Source organism: Gallus gallus, chromosome 4 (assembly GCF_016699485.2).
Source record: "Gallus gallus isolate bGalGal1 chromosome 4, bGalGal1.mat.broiler.GRCg7b, whole genome shotgun sequence".
Taxonomy (NCBI): Eukaryota; Metazoa; Chordata; class Aves; order Galliformes; family Phasianidae; genus Gallus; species Gallus gallus.
Window position 1 is genome coordinate 82,431,985 of NC_052535.1, and position 21,645 is coordinate 82,453,629.

Genomic DNA, 21,645 nt, shown 5'->3' on the forward strand with positions numbered 1-21,645 from the left:
TGGGAAATAAGCAACAACCTTACTTGACAAAGAGTATGAAATAATTAAAATGTACCACTGGCCTCTGTGATTCTGAGTTTTCTAATCTCATGGACTTGAAAGTTATTGTAGCCAGGATGTATCTTTATACTGTAATCCCGTGAAAGAACTGAAAGGACATGCTGTTTAACCTAAGAAAGAATCAAGTTTGTTTATAAAATCAGTTTGAAACGTAGAAGAGGAACTTGGAGACCAAAAACAGAAAGCTTAACAAATTTTAACTGATTGAGGATATAGCCATCAAAATGGGAACAGCGTGGTGTTTGAATTTTGATTTGGTGTTGTTTTTGTTGACAAATCTACTCTCCTCTGGTTGAAAACTGTATGAAAAAGTTGTGTATTTTAGGCCTGTAACAGAGACACCAAGAGTTCATCAATTCTGAGTGTCCTCGATGGAGTAGAGACTGTCATTCTTTCTGAATGCCTCTATATGCAGAGCTGAACAGCAGAGACAAGAATCTACAACATCTTCACCTGGAACAATTGACAAAAGTATAACAGCTTTTAATAGAGGTATTCTCCGGTACAAGAAAACAGATTTCTAACCTGTGCTATAACAACAGCATATGGAATGCCTCGGGATTATTAGTCAGGATAGATTATAGTAGCAGTAAGAACAGATGAAGGAGGTAGGAGGAAAGAAATCGGGAGTGGCATGTACAGTTTTAATCTAGTGTCTATAGTGAGAAGTTTGATATACTTTCATATACATTTTTCATAATCAAGAAAATATCTACCTTCTCAGTTGCATTTTAAGATGCAATGTCAAAGCTGATAATTTCTGCAAAGTATCTTTAATATTTGGTGTGTTTTAATGTTAAACTACAGATGTTTTAAAAAAAATGCCTAGGGATGAAACCAGAGCCCTTCTATGTTTTTCCACTGTCTCCTTTCATTTGAAGGCCTCAATTGTAGCTCAGTAGGAAATCAGGTGAAGACTCTTTCCACTATTCAGCACTGGTTTACATAGATTTATCAGTAATACTGATGTTACAAAAACAGAATCATAGAGTCACAACATCAGTGCCTTTGGATCAAACTAATTGAGATTATCTAGTCCAACCCCCCATGCTCTAGGCAAGGTCCACTAAAGTAGATTTCTCAGGTCATGGTTTGAAAGTTTCCAGGGCTGGAGGTACCACAGGCTCTATAGGCAGCCTGTACTGGTGTTTAAGCACTGTTTAAGTGGCGTTTCCTGTATTTGTCTTCCCACTGCCTCTTTTTCTAACACTGCATGATACCAGGGAGGAGAATCTGGCTCTATCTTCTTTACACCTTGATGTTCGGCAGGCATTTATATGGATAATGTCCTCTGCTGAGCCTTCTCTTCTCAAGGATCAAGGATGCTCTATCAGCCTCTGTTGCTATGATGTGTGCTCCAAGCCCTGAATTGTATTAGTGGTGCTTTGACTGCACTCTTCTCCGTTATGACCATGTCTCTCTCATACTGGGGAGGCCTAGAACTGAACCCAGCAATCCAGATATATCTTACTAGTGCTGAGCAGAGGGAAAACTCACCTGTCTTTACCTGCTGGCAATGTTTTTCCTGATGCACTCCAGGACACTGCCGGCTTTCCTAGATGTGAAGGCTTGCTGCTGGCTCATGTTCAACTTGTTTGGTTTTTTTTTTCGACAGAATCCTCAGGTCCTGTTCTCCAAAACTGTCTTTTTCAGGCTGTCAGTTCCCAAAGTATACTGGCACGTGGTGTTATTCCTCCCTGCATGCAGGAATTTGTGTGTTGTTGAATTCTTTTGTACTCTTCGTGGCCCATTTCTCCAGGCAGTTGAGGTTTCTCTGTATGGCAGTGCAGCCATCTGCTGCTTCAGCCACCCCTCTCAGTTTTGTATTGTCTACCGTCTTGCTGAGATTGCTCTCTATCCTGTTATCTAAGTCACTAATGTAGGTGTCGAGCAGTATTGGCCGCTGGGGCACTCTATTAGTGCCTGGCCTCCATCTGGACTTTGTGCTGCCTGTCACAGCCCTTTGAGCCTGGCACTTCAACCAGTTTTCAGTCCACCTCACTGTCTGCTTATCTAGTTTGTACTTCATCTGTGTGTCGATGAGGCTTTTATGAGAGATTGTTTTGAAAGCTGTGCTAACATCAAGGTAAACAACATCTGCTGCTCTCCCTTCATCCACCAAGTTAGTCATTTCATCACAGAGGTTATCACTGCTTAAGCATGATTTCCCTCATGCTGACTACTCTGCATCATCTTCTTGATTTTAATGTGTTTGCAAATAGTTTCCAGGATTAATTTAAGTAATTGAGGAGGAGCTGTCTGGCCTGTAGTTTTCTGCATCCTCCTTTCTGGCCTACTGGAAGATGGGTGTGGCATTTGCTTTCATTCAGTATTGAGGAATGTCCTCTGATCCCCAAGATCCTTCAAACCTGGGCAACACTGCCCACAGCAAGGGGGTTAGAACTAGGTGTTCTTTGAGGTCCTTTCTGATCCAACCCATTCTGTGATCCTGTGAATCTATAATCTTAGTCTCATCTATCCTTCTATCTATTAGAACCTCTGAAAACTTATTTTTTTTAATATAAAAGGATTTTCATCAACAGAACTGAGTCAGGAGAATCAATTTCTTTGCAGCCACTGATTTTTATTTTTTTTAAATTATTGCTAGGGGTTTCTTATTAATCATCCACTAGAATAGTTTGATTTTATTTTGTATTTTTTACTCACCCAGAAATAGTGAAGTATTAATAGTTAACTTTCATAGACAGCTTTCCTACCACTCTTTGAAGTACATTTCTTCTCTATGGAGCATAATCATTCAGAGGGGACAACTTTGTTTCTGTACAACTTCTAGCAATGTGTGGTCATTTTTCTAACAGGGCTGGCAGTCACATCTCAGATTGGATCTGTGAACTTTTTCAGGAATATACTTGAAATAACAAAATTTGTATTTATGCTTTGTATATTTATGTAGTCTGGGGTGGTAATAGTCATTTACCAAAGCCACATCAATCTTCTGCTTTTGATTATAATAATATGGTCATCTAATTATCAACTCAAGGTTTTCATTTTGGAAGATTGTCTCCTTATTAGTCCATCATTTAAAATATCTGTAATAAATGTATCTCGTGAAATTTGATGATCTAACATCTTCAAAACCATCACTTTCAGGCAAGTCTTAGGTCAAGCTATTGTAATTGTATCTCATACAGGTAGACTGAATAGTCCGCTGGAGATTGCTGTATTTGTCTACTGACTATAGACTGCTGGTTTAAACCAAAAACTAACCTAAAGATGTTTAAAGTTAGCTGAGAGGCCTCTATTAAGCTGTTCCAGTATCTTAGAGGTGATCACTGCCACTTTCATGTTTCCTGAGCTTCTTATTTTTCTCTGAAGATTTATTCAAATTCTGAGTTGTTAACTAATTTACAAGTGAAAGTACATTTTGCACTTGCAATTATGTTTTTCAGAATTATTTGTAACACATCTAAAAATGCTTTAAAAGCAGACTTCCTACGTATGCTTTCAGTGAAATCAAGATGGCAGTACAGTGATTTATTTTGCCATTATAAGATTTTGAAATAAATCCTCACTTCACCTTGTTAAGAATTTTGAATCTGATGAGTTAAAGAAAGTAATCAGTGATTGTAACCTTAAACAGCTCTGTGCTGGAAGTTATCTTAAGCAAATGTTATTACCAGTATAAACCCTGATGAAAACTCCATAATGTGCTCTCCACCATTAAAATGATTGAAGTCAAAAATAAATTTTTATACCCTCAATGTTTTTAGTTGTTTTTAAATGTGGAAAAATTAGGTTCCCACATTCAAGTCCGGGTGCATAAGGAAAGAATATTCTAAATTCCCAAGGATCCACTAGCTTTCATGGCCACTTATTTTTCATGTTATTCATACAAGCAAGCACTGATCCTCCTCAATTTTTTTTGTTGGGAATCAGTAATCATTAATATAAATGTTGGTGTTGTGCACTAAGTAACTCTTTCATTCAAAATGTAATCATGTAGCATTGCAAGCCTTAACACAGCTGAAACTGAAGAATATTAAAGGTAGCACGTGTTTCTTCTGCAGCAGAATTCATGTTGATGGGTTTAGAGCTGTGTTCCTACTTGACCTGCACTATGAAAATATTATGTAAATTATGTAGTAGTTTCTTCTCTGTGTATAGTGTGATGGTGGCGGTTCAACTTCAATACATTCTCTGTGGTTCTTTAAGGGTGATAGACTAGAAATGATCATGTTCCAATCTGGGGCTTTGTTCTTTCACTTCCACTTCAAATTTTAATAACTTTTGCAGTTTGATTACATCCCTCTTAGGGATGTATAATTTTGAGTCAAAATTACATGGCAAATGTAGTCTGTTTATTAGGAAATCATATAGCACTATACTCTTCTTCTGAAGTTACATAATATTTTCATCTAATTCCTGGACTACTTGCAAATGAATTGTTTGGAATTAAGAAAATTGAGATTCATACACATTTTCTCCTGTTGTACGTTACCCTTCCAGACAAGGAAGCATAATAACATAACAGAGAGAAGCTGTCATGTGACGCCTTTCATACTTTACTGTAGATGTATGAGCATGAATCTTTGAACTAAGGTCTAGTAATCTTCTTTCCTGAATTATGCTTGTTGATAAACTTAGTGCTCATTGTTAATTTTGTCTGATATGTGGTACTTGATGAACAGCTGCTTCCTATTTTGTTATGCTTTTCAAAACGGTGGGAATAGAAGTTAGGAAAATGTCTGGGGCTGGAGGAGAATACCTTCACTTAGCTTAAGGCAGAGTTCATGTGTATTTTGTTCTGGAAAGTAATTCTCCGTATTGAAAAATGCAGGGTAAAATTAAAATAATTTAAAAAAAGTGTTAGTGATTACGTTCTATCATGTGCCCAGAAGTTAACATTTGTAAAGTTTGCTGGTGAAAAATTGATCTTATGAAATCCCAACTGTGAAGGAAGGTCAAATATTCAAAAGAACTTGGTACAGAATGGGGAAGATTCCTTTGAAAGACATAATCGTATGACGAAAAACTAGCTGGCATTAGTATCACAGATGTTTCTTTGCTTCTTATAAACGGTTCATTAATGTTGTTATAAACTTTCACCTACTAAGCAATTTTTTTTCTTATTTGTAGAACATTCAAGGTATCTCTAAACATCCAGTGAGAATTACAAAGAAACAGTACATAAAAGGTAAACTATGTTAATACAAATGTGAAAAGTTAATTTCATCTCCTTATCTTACTGAGTTGTATTTTATTTTGAGGCAGACCAGAAGATCCAACACAAAAGACTATAATGGATTATTGATGGATAGTTGTGCCTTAACATTTGAACCAATTGCTTCTCACTCGTTCTGCTTGAGAAAAGTTCGCTGTTTCAGCACTGATCTGAATAGTATTAAACATTTAGAATTTTCTTTCCCTGGACAATCCCACTATTCCTTCTGTTCCAGTTGAAAATTATGCATCTTAACTTCATTAAACATTCTAGGGGTGATTTTGTGTGCATTCAGCTCATAAGGCTTTTCCCAAGGAGATGCTAAAGCTTGGGTATTTTAATCAAGCTCACAACTAATCACCAGTAGTTAGTCAGAACTGTTGGATTTGTTAATGGAATTGGATTTAAGGAAGGTGATTCAGAGCATGACCCAAGTGACAAAGTCAAAAAGTCATGTAAGTAGACTCTTATTAGAGAGATTTGCCAGATAAGCTTTCTTGAACACTGTAGTCATAGCTGAGAAATGTTGTTTGTTTGTTGCAGATGAGAGCAGGCTTTCCTTTTCACAGCTAGTCTGTCCCTCCAATTGATATAATACAAATCATAAGACAGGAGACTGTTTAAAACAGTGTAAAACTTCAACAGTCGTTCTGTTTTATCTCCCTGACTTCTTTTTATATGTTGTTGGGTTTTTATGTTGTTGTTCTTTTTTTTTCCAAAAAAAAAAAAAGTGTGAACAGCAGCTGTGTGAATCTGTGGCGCAGTGCTTAACAGTGGCACGTAGGCTTTTTTGGAAATAATTCAATCAAATTTGGTAGTGATCTTACATGTGCTTCTCAAAAAAACATTTGTGTGTTTCATTCCTATATTGAGGCATTTATTTCCCTTGCTCTCTGATCAGATGAATTATGGTTGTTTGTAATAAATAATTTCTTTTTACACCAAGGCAAATAAGTAGTTTTCAGAGAATACGCTGAGTTTCTAATACCTTGTCAGTGTACATTATTGCTTTGTTATGTTGTAGAGAGCTTAACTCATTAGCACTTGGATGCCTCTATCAGCTGTATGTTCTTTTTTTTACCTTCACCTCCTGTAACCCAGAATTGTTTACTAACACATTGAAGCAACATATCCAAAGATAAAACTTTTTATAAGTAGATCAGCTCTATAGACCCTATCTTACTTGCATGCCTCTTTTATTAAGGGACCTCTGAATTATGTTATTTATTGCAGTTGCTTGTTAGCTGGAGTTTTGGGAAGAGTTTGGTTGGGGGTGGGGGGGAGGAAAGGAGAAATGAGTGGTAATACAAGGATGGTAGAGATAAAGAAGCTGTACATGAATGCTGAGTAAAATAATTGTGTTGCTGGAAGTTGGTGCTCTGCTATTTACATTGTCATTTGTGTATTTTTAATTTTGTGTTGGGTGAGGCATTTACAACCTGCTATGGTTTGCAATGCTATTTTTGGATTGGGGTCTGGTACGTTTGTCTACTTCCTCTCTAGGAAAAGAAGAGGAAATACTAACCATTTCCCCACGAGCACTATTTGTTTCAAAGAAAGGATATACATTTTTAGCAGCAGGTAAGATAATATGTATTATTATTCTCATACATATTAATATTCTCATTAATATTCTCCATTCTGTGATCTTTTCTTCCCATCTTCCTTGCATGATGTTTTATTTTAAAAGGCTGTAAAATCCCATCAATTAATATTGTTATGCGATATATACTCCTTAGTGTGGTTTGGAAGTGGGTTATTTGTAATGCTTGTCAGGACAAAGAGCTATTAAAATGAATTGACACCTGAAGATAATAATGGAGCCAGGTACCTTGTAATCTGTTGCTGGACTGTAACTTTCTAGGGGTGCAATTTCTACAGCTGTTTATTTTTGTGGGTTTTTTTGGTGCTGTTTGTTTTTGTTTGTTTGTTTTGAGCAAGAAAAAATGATTTGTTTTGTAATAGCTTGGTTTAAATACAGACAGATTTTTCCTTTAGAGCACTAGATTTATTCTGACACTTTTTCTAGATTTTTCACAAATTGAATTAAGGATCCTTGCTGACTTATCAGCTGAACCAGAACTGTTGAAACTATTCCAAGAGCCTGAAACCACTGATATATTTACCTCACTGGCTTCTCAGTGGTAAGAGCAAATGTTGCATTTTGGGATATTTACTGTCCAAAAAAAAGATCCCTTTGAACTGTTGTTTTCCTGTGTAGTGATAATGAAAGACAGTATTTTGCCACAATAGCCACAATATCTATTGTTACTCTAATGCTGTTTTAACGCTGGAAACTATAAACTTCCTTCTCTTTCTGAGCCTTTTCTTCTCCATTGCTGTCTATTGCTGTATGTCACAATACTGTAATTCAGCTGGCTAGTTTAAGCCCTGTAACTAAAGCCGGTGCAATAACTTATTGTTATTGCATGTGTTGGTAAATTTCTCACTGTGTTATTGTTCATCAACACTTTTTAAAATTCCAGAGTAGCAGTTAAACAGGATAACTGAAATAATTACAGAACATATCTTCTCAGTAAAAGTAAAAGCACTTTTGAAGCCTGGTTGATTAGAAGAGCAGTGTTGGCATCGAGTTACATATATACAAAAAACAGTCTCTAGAGCTTGTGGGCTTGCTTGGAGCACTTCTGGTGGATTATGTGATGCTTTGAAAAAGTGATACTCCAGTTATCTTAAAAAAAAAAAAAAAAAAAAAAAAAACAACTTCAATTTCCAGATTATTTGCTGATCTTTTCATCATGTGGACCAAAACATTAACTATCCAAGTAGTGAAATATTAGTTAATTATCTGCATGAAGATATTTCTTACGATTGCTTTTATTGTAATGATGCCTAAAATCTTAGTTGAGACTGGGATTCACATTGTACTCAAAAACACATGAGCGTTCAATATGTGACAGGATAGATCTAAAGAAGCTTACAATTTGGACATACAAGACAGGTGAAAATCCAATAAATACATATTAAAATGTAAGCAGGCTGAACAGAATTGTCATGTAAATGCCATGCAATTTCCATATTTTCTTTGCTTCTGGCTCTTTAATTTTCTTCGCTGTTTTTGTTGGAAGATTGTTAGCTGAAAAACATGGAAGCAAAAATAGATATGAATTAATCAGTCCTGATTTAGATAATCCCTGTTCTACAGTTCCTAAATTTCTCCCCACTGTGCTATTTGATAATATACTCTGAAGTAGTAAAAATAAACAAAACAGTAATCAAATCATAATCAACCTTCTAATATGCATGTACAGTCTGGGACACCACAACTCAAGGTCACAGGTATCTCAGTGAATATAGCTATGGATAGATTGCCTATTTCTCTAGAGTCACTTAGCTTCTATTGATATTATCATCAGTTCCTAGCTCTGACATGATATCACTAGAACCTCGTGATGGAGTTAAATCCTTATTTTAGTTTAGAAATGTACTGCAAATGTATGCATGAGGATGAGTCAAATTTTGCCTCAGCTCTGGGCAAGGCTCCAGAAATACTATTCTATTCAACAACCTCACAGCTGTTGGCAGCCGTCAACCTCTTATAGTTGCCACACCGTAACTTTGCATTTAATGAAATATTACAGGCAAATATTTTTATCAGACAGAAGTGTCATAGTGTGTCTACAAAATCATTATATAACAATTCTGCTGACTCTTCCTCTAAACTTCAGGAAGGCTGATGCTTGAACTATTGAATCTATTATGTGACTTAATAATTACAGAACAAAGTTGAGTTTCATCTGTTCTAACCTTGGATGTCTGTTATGTACCTGGTGTGTTGATTTCTCACTACTGAGAACAAAGTAGGTCCAGGGTGGCCAGCTTTCATGTAGATGTTCATTTGCTCTGACAAATTTAATTCCTCTTACTGAGTCACTTCCTACTGAACTCACCTTTGGGTTTGGGGGGCTTGTCCTTAATTTATTTATCACCAGCGAGAAGACACAAAATCACAGATATCTTCCCATTCTGGATGCTGCTTCAACTTTCATAATGCAGATTTTAAATTAGTGGAGTATGACTAGTTGCTAGGGAAATTGTGATACAGCAGAGCAAATTCAAATTTCACAGAAATGTTAACTGTATGGTTAACACAATATAGTTTTTTTTAACTTTTTAGTAATTTTCACATATGGACAGAGCAACTGAATACATATACAGACTCTTTATATACTACCTGATTTATCTCTATAGGTATGTATCCTATGTATTTATTCAACCCATGTAAAAAAAATAGATTTAACATAATAATCATAACTACAAAGACCAAGTTCAGAGAAACAACTTTCTATCCTTATTTCAGATGTAGCTAATGCTTGGAAGTTATGAGAACAAAAATATTTACTAATTAAAAATAATTACTAATTAATAAGGCATTAATTATCCAGTTATCTGAACTTATTTTAAAAAGTGAAGAAACAGAATTTACAGAGTTCCAGCCAAAGATCTCTGTTCAGCCATTCTGGCCTCCTTCCTTGTCTTCCGTGACTCAGGGATGGTCAGCTCCTGCACCTTTAAAATAACTTCCTTAAAGTATTCCCAGCCTTCCTGGGCTCCCATGCTCTCCAAAACTACCTCCCAAGGGACCCTCTCAACCACGGTCCTCAAGGGGTTAAAGTCTGCCCTCTGGAAGCCCAAGGTGGCAGTTCTGCTGATTCCCATCCGTGGTTCAACAAGGATCTAACAATCTAGCATGATCACGATCACTATGCCCAAGACGGCCTTCAACCTTTACATCCCTGACAAGACCTTCTCTGTTAACAAACAGCAGGTCCCGGATTTTCCTTCCTGTGTCAGGAAGTTATCTTCTGCGCACTCTAGGAACCTCTGGGACTGTTCCTTATGTGCTGCATTATGAATCCAGCAGATGTCTGCGATGTTGAAGTCCCCCACAAGAACAAGGGGGAGAGACCTTGAGACCTCACCCAACTGTCTATAAAGTGTCTTGTCCACCTCTTCAGCACTCCAGCTGTGCAAGTCATTCCACCATGTTTCTGTTTAGTGATTATATCATAGTTTTCTGACTGCACAGTGGCCTCCAGCTCCTCCTGTTTATTACCCAAGCTGTGTGCATGAGTGTAGAAGCACCTGAGCTGGGCCTCCTTTTGGGTGGCAGTAGTCCTAATACCCTCATGATCTTACTCAGGTGTTTCCGTAGCCACCAACCTCACACCAACCCTTGTGTTCTTCCTACAAAAGGGTGAGTCCTCCTCATTCAAGACGCAAGACTGTGGGATCTTACTAGCACATCTCTCTCCTACAAGCACTGGGACGTTACATACAGGCTCCATACTAATGACCCCAGTTACACCCCCACTCCTCTTCGTACCTGGTTTAAAGCTCTATCAATGAACCTTCCCAACTCCCATCTTAAGACCCTTTTCCACTGATGGGAGAAGCTACTCCTATCAGTTGCCAGCAGGCCTGGTCTCGTGCAAACAGAGCAGAGGTCAAAAAGCCCAAAGGCCTGCTGGGCACACCAGGCTCGGAGCCAGGTATTAATCCATTGGCCCATCATATTTACTTCTTCACCATTCCCTATAACTGGAGGGATAGAGGAGAACACAACTTGTGCTCCCAAACCCTTCACCTGTTGCCCCAAGACTCTGAAGTCCTTTTTCGTAGTCCTTAGGGAAGTTCTTCCTATATCATCGCTGCCTACCTGAAACAACAATAGGGCATAGTAATCTGAGGGCCAAACTAGGGAAGGGAGTTTCTTCCTTATGTCTTTAGCCCGGGCTCCTGGGTGGCAACGGACCTCCTTGTGTAGAGGGTCTGGGCATAGATTTGTACTATTTTTTTTTGCCTATGTATTTTAAGCTTTATGACTTCTGCACCTAAATCGTTCTCTTATTTCTTAGCTGTCCTTCAGGATAAAGCCTTCTTTCTGAAATCCAATCTTTTAGTAAATCTGTACAGGCCTTTAATTTGGCAACTGTGATGGGCAGTTTCTGTAAAGAGGTTAGTTGTACGAGTTTACAATTTAATTAAGATCTCTTATGTATAGAAGCTTTCCTGCCGTAATTTTGTTAAGCATGATCTGTCAGGATTCCATCTGTTTCTGGGACCTTAGAGATGTGTCTGCCTTTGAAACCTGTCGGATTGATGTTTCAGTTAAACCTCTATTCTTATGCCATCTTCACACTTGTTGACAGTGCAGTCTAGAGATGCAGAAGCATGTGTCTACCCAAACCATGTCTGTGCATCATGGTATAAGACTGGATGAATGTACTAACTCAGAGACTGAAGTTCAGTGTGATGTGCAATAAACCTAGCTGAGAAGCAATCTTCTCTTCAAGACGAGACTGTAATCTTGTATTCCTGTGGCTAACTTAGCAAGAGTGCTCATTTCAGAAGTAATGGAGCCTCTGCTGATTTGGAATTCCCTGCAGATTGCTGTAGATGTTGTTGGCTCTAGATAGTAGTTGTTGTTTCTATGTATTGTGTGTTCTATTTGACATAACTGTTTTAAAATTGCTATTGATATAAAAATTTCTAAAGTTGGTGTTAACTGCTTACTTTTGTGGGTTTGTGGGTAACCTCTTGCTTAGTCTTATGTTTTATCTTTTAATTGTTTTTCAGACATGGAAATAATATTCATGGAATTTAATTCCACAGAAACTAAGTAGTAAAATAATGATAATGTCTGTTGGCCACGTTTCAATAGGTTTGCTTCTGTTGGTTGTTTTTGTCAGGGTGAAGCCCAGACTTCTCTCTGCCTTGTCCATCCAGTGTATTTTCTAGGCTTCTAACAGATGCCTCAGCTAAAACTAAGATGATGCAACTAGATTTTAATGTTCAGTTGTATATGCTAAGTTCTCTTCCTACTCTTATCCTGTCTGTAATGATTAGCATATGATATTACCTACATTATCTTACGGGGGTGTACTATGTTGTGGCCTACTTAAAAGTAAGTCTTAAATGTCAGTTCAACACCACCTAGTACAAGAACACAAAGAGTGCATTACATTAATGATCTATTTGCTACTGAACAAAGAGTAAAGTTTCAAAGCTTGCCTCTACTTTTGAAAACTTCTGACATAACTAACTCTAGCTGTCTAGAAGATCAACTTGTGTTGCACTGTGATGTTGTCCTCTGACAGTTATAGTCCTTTGGAAATGTCAGACTATTATCACAGTGCTGAAGGTGATGAGAACTGTCTTGGCAGCTGTCTGACCACCCAAGACTAACTACCGTAAGCCGTGCAGATGAGAACAAATTTCTGAATGAAATTTATCTCACTTCTTTAATCTAGCATTTCCAAAATATATTAAAAAAAAAAGTGTTAAAAATGCTGTTAATGGGCATATCTTAAAATAAATTTCAAAGATGGAAGCTGGAAAAAAGAAATCAATTTTCTAGATAGTTTCTGTGATTTTTTTTTTTTTAATTAGAGATGCAATAACTACAGTGAAGATGGTGAAGGGACAAAACTTATGAGGAACAGCTGAAGAAACCTGAGGCTGTTTAGTATGGAGAAGAGGACGCTGGGGGGGGGGGGTTGTTTATCCTTTTCTCAAACTGCTTAAAAGGAGGTTGCCGCAAGGAGGATGTCAGCCCTTATTCTCAGGTTACGAGTAATAGAATGTGGAACAGTGGCATTAAGATGTGTCAGGGGAGGTTTAGATTGGATATCAGGAGGAGTTTCTTCATGGAAAGAGTGGTTAGCTGCTGGAACAGACTACCCAGGGAGGTGGCAAAGTTGCCATCTCTGAAGGTACTTAAAGAGATGTGTGAGTATGGCACTAAGGGATATAGCGGTGGACTTGTATGATCTTGAAAGTCTTCTTGAATCTACATGACTCTATGATTCTGCCAGTCTCTTTCAAGTTGTTCATTTGTCACTCTTCTCAGTAGGCTGATGTTCCACTGCAATAATGTATACTGGTATTGACCATACTGCATCAAAATCAAGGAAGAGGATCTTGATGTAGCTAATAACAGACTGCATAAATATGTGATTTTTGTCCTGCTTTCCTGCTTGCATGCTTTTTTAACTGGAGATGGTACTGCTTTAGAGTTCCTATGACTCGAGCAAATTCTTGTCTGCTTCTTGCTGTTTTCAAATATGTGGATAAGTCCTTTCTCTTGCTGCTTGAGTTTAGAGAACTGGAGATTCCTCAGAACTGTATGTGTCACAGGATAGTGCTACTCTATCAAATGTAACTACATTATTTATGGCTCTGGAACTAGCTTAGTCATTTTAAGCTTGAAAGTCTCATCACAGTGATCCAATGTTCAAGTATGATGTCTCTGATATCTGAAAATCAGACTTGATTCCTGTGTTTTAGGTTCCTGAACCTGAAATAGAATACAAAACCCAGTATTGGGTTGCCAAGTTCACTGTATAGTGCCAAAGTGTGCATCTCAAAGTGTGAGGGGAAAAAAAAAAAAGCTATATGCAGACCACAAAGCCGTCTAAGAGAAGCTAATGAGAAATTCTAATCACAGTAGTTTGTTTGAACTTCTCTTAAAAAGCTAGAACTGAATGACAAGGACAATCAGTCACATGTGGTCTAAATGAATACCTGAAGATACCTGCCAGATAGATAGCATTCTTTTCAAGTGGCTACAGTGCCTAGCTTTTATACAATGGCTGGATTGTTGGGGACCTCAGGTGAACTTTTTTTAATCTTAGTATTCAAATCTGTATGTTTACTTCCAGAAAGTTACGAAGTAAGGTTATACTGTGTAAAAAAAACTTCTCCAAACCATGACGCTCTCTTGTTGCAGCTGAGTTGCTATTCTCCAAGATTGTAAGGCTGAAATAATTAGATTTGTTTAGCTGAGAGAAGATATGATTTAGAAAAAAAAATGAAAAAACTCTTCAAATATATAGAAGTTTGTAGCAGAGTTGGCTGGAGTGTGAACAAAGCATAATGAATATGCTGTTGTAAGAGGTGCTTTGGTTTATGTTAAATAGAGCTTTTAAATAGTAAAGGTTGATAAAAATGAAGAAGAGTTAGCTATGAAAGCTGTGGAATATTCATCTTGAGGAGGAATGAGTCAATCAGACAGGTATTTTGAAGAATAATGGGTGACTTTTCAGTCTCCCTCACAACCATGATTTTATGACCATGTGATTCAATACCTGAGTGGATTGCTTAAAGAATTCTGTTGGGAAACAGTTGTCTGTGAAACCCCTGAAGTGAAGAGAGAGCTGAGTTGCTGACCCTCAGTACCTGAGTTAGTGTTTCAAAGTGGTACCTCTTCTACCTCATACTAACAACAACAAAAGTAAAAAGCAAAAAAGCTATATGTGAGAACCAGAAACTGTATGTGAATAATGAAGTAATTAGATTACATCTCCTAGACTGGGTCAGGCATCACAGAAGAGATCAGGTGTGCTCAGAAGGGTTCTGTGGTGAACATGTGCACAATGGAGAGTTTCAGAAGCCTACTGAACATTCAGGAGATGTCTTCCTTGAGTTATGCAGAAAATAGAAGGATATTCAGGATTCAGGGGCCACTTCATGGTGGGAAACGGGTTGGTTCACAGATCTGGATAAAGGCAACCACATCCATTTCATTTCCATTTTCCACATTGTGGTCTAGATTGCACAGTTCCTTATGGAATTGCCAGGATAGATTTGTAAGAGTTGGTCTTTCCCTGGGACTGTGTAGTAGAGAGCTGGTCAAAATATAAATGTAGGGTTGCTTCTCTGAGATGAGCATCATCCTAGTGATCCGATCCCTGTTTTCTGTTCAAATCTGTAGGAATTTCTTTATTCATGCTCTTATCCAGTGAGTTATTCTTAAGGCACACACTGGCAGGCATCAACAAGTTATTACAGATACGTTTGCAACCATTCATCTTCTTTGTTTCTACATAGATGAGTTTGTCATAAAAGTTCTAACAGATGTAGGAAAGTAATAGACATAATAATTGCTCCATGTAGCTTGTAGAGAGTTAAGAAAATTGGTGCAGAATGAGAGGACATTGTCTCATTATTTCTTTGTAGCAAACGCAACTAATACCTAAAATAAGAATAACAGGAGAAATTATTTATCACTAATCATTCTGAAAAAATTCCATTTTTACAGCGTAGTCTTGCTTGGCTGACACTTGAAGAGTTTTTCATTTACATTATATCATCTGTGTCAGAATCAGAGGAATCTGAACACTTAATTTCAAGCAATCTTGGGAACTGCAGGCTGTTAACAAAATGTACTGAATATAAAAGTCCGTTTCCTCAGCTGATGTGTGTGTGGGATGATGGTAATATATAGCGAACTGCTTTGGTAAGAGAGGGACATGCTAATTTGGGAAATGACTGAAGAAAAAGACCAGGGAGAAGCAAATCACAGAATTATTTGAGATTACCATATCAGAGAAACAAAAGTCTTTCATTTTTTCTTTAAAAAGGGCAGAGAAGTTCAACTATTTGAATAAAAAACACAGTACGGGAAGGTTTGTTTTGTTCTTTAGAGACTGTCTTTCTCTAGGAAGATAAGGGAATTTTACTGAATTACCGTCTGCCAAGCAGGGACTCAAGGAACTGATTATATTGAATAATGTTAAAATGAGTCCAACTTTTGTGCATTGGCATTTGGTCCATCAGGAACTATGATGAAATAGGGACTCTTGTTTTTCCTGCCACTTGGAAATTCAAGACACTTAGCAACAATAGTTCTATCTGCTGATGCCCTGCTGGGTTGTGAAGAACACAGGAAATAAGCAAAGAGATTTTGGATATTTCTGAAATAAATCAAAATAAGTAATTGTAGGCTGAAATATACAAAGAGATAGTGTGCTGGATCTGTTTGAAAAAGATAAAGTTGGGCATGCACAAATGCTTAGTGGTAGACCAACTACATATATACACACTTGCCTGTACCCATTTCATACAACTTTGTTTAAAATGCATATTTAAAATCACATAGATTAAACATTTATTGTTAGCAAAACACTGTCATGTTTAGGTTACTTCACATAAATATATTGTATTGCAAACACTAAGTTCAGTTAAGCTGCCTACTCCCTTAGGTTATTATTACTTAGAACTGAAGACAGGCTTAAAATGAAAAAAACTTAAAATATTAGTATTAATTCTAGGACTTAAATTCAGGGTTAATGTCAGATATCAAGAAAAGCCAGTGAAATGTCAATGAGATAAATAGATGCTTGTATCAGAAAGAGCGTTACCAGTAGGAACAGGGAAGTAATTGTCCCCCTGTACTCAGTACTGGTGAGGCTGCACCTCAAGTACTGTGTCCAGTTTTGAGCCCCTCGCTGTAAGAAAGACATCGAGGCCCTGGAGCATGTCCAGAGGAGGGCAACAAAGCTGGTGAGGGGTCTGGAGCACAGGCTTTATGAGGAGTGGCTGAAGGAGCTGGGATTGTTCAGTCTGGAGAAGAGGAGACTCGGGAGACCTTATTGCTCTCTATAACTACCTGAAGGGAGGTTGTGGTGAGCTGGGGGTCAGCCTCTTCTCTCGGGTAACTAGTGATAGGACTAGAGGGAATGGCTTCAAGCTGCGCCAGGGAAGGTTCAGGCTGGACGTTAGGAAATACTACTTCTCTGAAAGGGTGGTCAGGCACTGGAATGGGCTGCCCAGAGAGGTGGTGGAGTCACCGACCCTGGAGGTGTTCAAGGAATGTGAAATCTCACCAGGGCACTTCACAGCAGAACTAATATTGCCTTGTTGTTGCTGGAAATAATCCACTTGTTATAGAATCATAGAATCCCCAAGTTTGGAAAAGACACACAGGATCGCCCAGTCCAACCATCGACCCATCACCAAAGCAGATGGTTGAACCGATAGTATTTGTCTTTCCACTGCCAAACCATGTTGTTTCCTAGTCTTCTCATATCAAATCTACAAATCAAATACTACATCTTTTCCTCTGTTTCTACTTACTCACCCTCTGCTTTATGCAAAAATGTATGCTCTAATAATTCTTATTATTGCAGAAGAGCCATAGTCTTTTTTTTCTTCTTTAGACTCCATGAGAGGGTATATTTCTCCAGCTGTGTAGGGATAGCTTTGTGATTACTAAAATCTAGAGTGGGTGAAATAGAGTCAGTGTTATATCTAATTTTGTTCCTATATGATGTGTTGGACATCAGTTTGTTGTGAGTAGCTTGAAACACAAGCTCCAGGTTCTCTGTATACTTCATTTCACTTTCTCTTTTCTGTGCTAATATTCTTTGTTTGGGATTAGTCAGTCTCATATCTACTTGAAAACACTGTGATATCAGCTGTAATTGAATCCTCAGTTTATATCTCCGGTGTTGGCATAGGGGACAGGAATATCATTAACGATGAAGTTCAATACTTTCACCTCAATTTCTGTGACAGTAACAGATTAAATCATTGTTCTGAATAATTGTCGTCATTTAAAATCAAGCCTGTTTGTGTTAGGCGAAATGCATTAGTTCTAGATTGAGGTTTTCTTTCTTCTTACAACAGACATCACTTGTGAAAACGTTCATTAAAGAATAATTGTAGTAACTGATAAATTTTTACAAAATAAAAAATCATACTCGAAAGATTTTGACAGGAAACTCTTGGAAACTGTGGCATTTGCAAATATAGTGTTCACAATAGCTGTAATGTTTGTTTTGCCTTTGCATTAAGCAGAGCAGCCTCCACAAATTAGAGTATAAATATGTATATATATTCTGTTGATGTAAAGGTGCTCAATGTAGATTTTGGCTTCTGGTGTCGCAGTATGTTGGTTTTTTTTTTGTTTTGTTTTCAAAAGACTTTGATGTGGTGATTTAATTTGCTGTCACTTTTCTTCACCCACTCCTGTGTCCATTCTTTCAACCCAGGACCCCTTCACCTTGAAATTCAGAAAAAGGGAAGAGGTTCAGTTTGTCTTCTCAAATCAGATTTCTAAAACATTGTAGGCTCTGAGTTAAAACAGATCATGGGTGTTGATGTTGAATATTTTAACAGCTTTACTTTTGCAGCAAAGTATTTATGTTTTGAAAGCTGACTTACAGTAGTTAATATTAATGTAATTTAACACTCTACTTGCTTTACGCTCTGGCAGATTGTCTGTATGGTAACTTATTTCACCTTATAGTATACAGTTCCTTGTAGAAGTGCAGCTGTGCCATTTGTTTAGGCTAACAACTAGTAAGGCAGAGACAAAACTCATTATGCTTCCTAAAGACAGTTGGTTTTAGAGTTAAACAATTGCTTTAAATAAATCAGGTTGATAACTACAAGGTTAACCAGACTGCTTAAATTTATATCCGATTGGAAGCTTAATATTATCGCACCTCATATGTTTTCTTAGCATTCAAGAATAACTAAAAAATGAAGTTTAAGAATTTTTATCACAACTAACACATCAACTAGTGAAAAACAAGCCCTGTGATGTTGTACAATTCCCAGTTGTTTCACTGTGTTTGACAGTGTTTGACTCTTCTAATTTGGTGAAGAAATTTCTTGTGTGTGAAGAACTATCTTCAAGTAGACATCTTCATCACAAAATGTTTATTTCATTTAACTCAACTTGAGTCTCAATATAAATCCTGATGAAATTAAGAAAGTTAAGGCAGGTATTGCAAATCCACACCATTTTCAAAATGTTCAGAGGTGACACAATTTATAAACAGTTACTTTTTAGGATTGAATACCAGAATAGTAGTAAGATTTTCATTGATGAAACTTTTAGACTATAGAAATAATGAAACAATGGATGCATTTTGTAAAATAGTATTGTGAATGTAATTAGCACGTGCCAAAGAAATCAGATAAAGATTGTGGAAAACAGAGGAACATCATGTCATCTCAACTTTGAGAACTGAGTCCATCTTGTTCAGAAACTTTCCCTTAGGCCGAAGTCAAACATCTCTATGCAAAAGTTAAGTGCTCCATACTTTTGAAACATTGAATTTCATGCCCACTGATTGTTGTAAAACAAACAAAACAAAAAGACTATTCAGTATTAATTTTGCTTTTAATTAAATGTAATCACATTTAATGTAATGTATTAAATGTAATTACATTTAATAGGCATAATAGAAAATTAAGCTGCAAGAGGTTTCTTCAGTGTAGAGATGTTTTGATCAGTATCTCATCCTTCTCTGCAGAAGACCCTCATGTATATTTTCTTCCTCTTTTGAACACCCTGCCAAAATATTTAGATGTCTTTATCTCACCTTTTTCTTGACTGTGTAGAGGCAGTTTGATCTAATGTGATCTTCCCTTTTCCCCAGTTTGTTTTTTCTGAGCAACTTGTGCATTGTTTGTTGATGGTTTGACATGGTGACTGACAGCAGTTATATCACCTTTTGGTTATGTGCAAAGAATTTTTTTCTGATATTTATCTGAAGTTGCTCGGAAGGTCCATCTATTTCTTTGTAACGTTTTGAGACTCCTGACTGGACCAGGATTAGTAATTATTTGATTCTTTGCTACAACTACCTATATCATCTCCCATTCTTCCATTCCTGTTTGAATTCCTTCTTCCAGAAAAGCATAAAAGTGAAGAACAAACTCTCAGGCAATTAATTTCCTGACATGTAGTTCAAAACAAGTGGTGATCCTGGCTTGTGTAGCTCTCTTAATTTGTTTAAACTTATTTATTCTTTCATTACTGATGGCCGTCACCACTGACATTCACAGTGACACCTGATGGTGGGTATTAGTTAGCCTGACTCTTTTATTCTCTACTTCCAAATCTGAAGACCCCAAGATGAGTGTTGCCTAGTTGATTAATTCTTTCAACAATCACATGGCTCAGAAATAAACATAGCCTGTCTGTGTAACTCACTGTGTGAGAGAGAACTACTAGCCCACGGTGAAAACTGCAAAGATATGTCTTTATCACCTGTAACATGCTTGAAAGCTAGATATCCTCTTCTGCAGAAGTTTTAGGATGAATGAAATAAATCTTCATGCAGTGGACTACTCACAGAGAGAGGGGCTACTCAGACAAAATTAATTATTTTATAATGAACCACTGGAATGATTTCAACAATTGTGAAGTGCTTTTGGAATCTTGAAGATGATCTTTTATAGGAGTTGTTGTAAAGCTTTTCCTCATGCTAAAAGATCATGAATTAAGATTTTGGTGGGGTGGCATACAAAGAGGAAAAGATACAATGACAAAGATGTGGTATAGAAAAGATGATATTGAGCTGACTGTGCTGTAGTCTTTCTTTCAATGATGTTGAATACAGTTATCCAAGGTAAAAGCTTTTTATATAAAAAAAAAAAAGGCAAAAGAGAGAAATAAAATACAAAGTGTAGAAAAATGACACACATACAGGAATTAATCAGTTTTTTTATAATCAACATATGCTTAGGTTATATCAGAAACATCTTCCATTATGTTACCTGCTGTTTCCCTTCTGAAACGATGGAAGTCTGCATTTCTGTTCTTGTAGATGCTTCTTTCCTATTTTAGAAAGTACTTTTCCATCTTTTATTGGCCTCAGTAGTTAGAAGGTACCAAACCCAGACTATATAGAGGGTGTGGTAGGACAGTCCAGCCATGACTGGCAATGTGCTCCATTACCTTCAAACTGATATGGTGCCTGGTGTTACTGTGTTGCAAGAGAAAGACTGTCTTCTTCTCTGGCCTGACTGTGCAAGTTTGAACCTTCAACTTAGTCAGCATCATCATGTAGTGGTCAGAGGTTCCAGGAAGTCCAGAAGGCTAAACACTTTCCTATACTAATAGATACTGCACATCACTTTAGCCACTGAGGACTGTGTCTTGAACTTTTCTTTGATGGTAATTGTACTTGCTGCCACTTCCTGAACTGCCATTTTGACTCTTTCCTGTAGTGGTGACACCACTTCTTTTCACCGCTAATGATACAGTCTGGAAAACTGTCACTTTCAGCCTTGTATTGGTTCAAAAACTTCTGAGAAACTTGCTTGTGGCATTTTCTGTTCCCGTGTGAACACTTCTGGGGTCCACCTGGTGCAAACTTTGTAGTATTCCAATATTGCCACCCTCATTTCCCATGAATCAAAGCCAATATTCAGCTCTATACACAGTTCCATGTTTGTATTCTGCCATTTCACAGGGATGAGCTCATTGAGACTCTTCATTTTGTGGTGCAGCAGCTGTGCATGGCCATCTGGAATGTGGCTTGTCTTTCACATCACTGGTGCCGCTGCTGAAATACACCATCCACTGCTTCCCTGTCCTCACATCTGCTGTTTGGTCTCTGTTAACGTTCAGTAAGAGTCAATGAATGTCAGTGGGTGCAATATTTCCGTGTGGAGGAATTCAGCTCCACACCTCGGCTTTGTATGTGCTTCCATGTCAGCTGCCATTTTGTCAGACTGCTTCTCTGCTGCCATCTGTAACATGGCAACAACATGTAATGGAATATCGATGGGAAGGTTCAACTTCTACTGCCATTCCACCAATATCTACCTCTGACACTGTGGGCCAATGTAAAATAGGA

The 21,645-nt window shown here is 37.4% G+C and overlaps 1 protein-coding gene across 6 annotated transcripts in view; it reads left to right on the forward strand.

Annotated features, from left to right (window-relative positions):
* The window catches only part of POLN (DNA polymerase nu), a 90,512-nt gene that overhangs the window by 34,855 nt on the left and 34,012 nt on the right, over window positions 1-21,645 (forward strand). For all 6 annotated transcript variants that reach the window (XR_005859969.2, XM_040700463.2, XM_040700464.2 and 3 more), the window contains 3 exons: window positions 5,158-5,215; window positions 6,746-6,823; window positions 7,272-7,386. Coding sequence is in view for 5 of the 6 variants with exons in the window: in XM_040700463.2 (XP_040556397.1) it covers window positions 5,158-5,215; window positions 6,746-6,823; window positions 7,272-7,386 (251 nt within the window). In the remaining variant the exon portion in view is untranslated. The remainder of the gene's footprint in view (window positions 1-5,157; window positions 5,216-6,745; window positions 6,824-7,271; window positions 7,387-21,645) is intronic.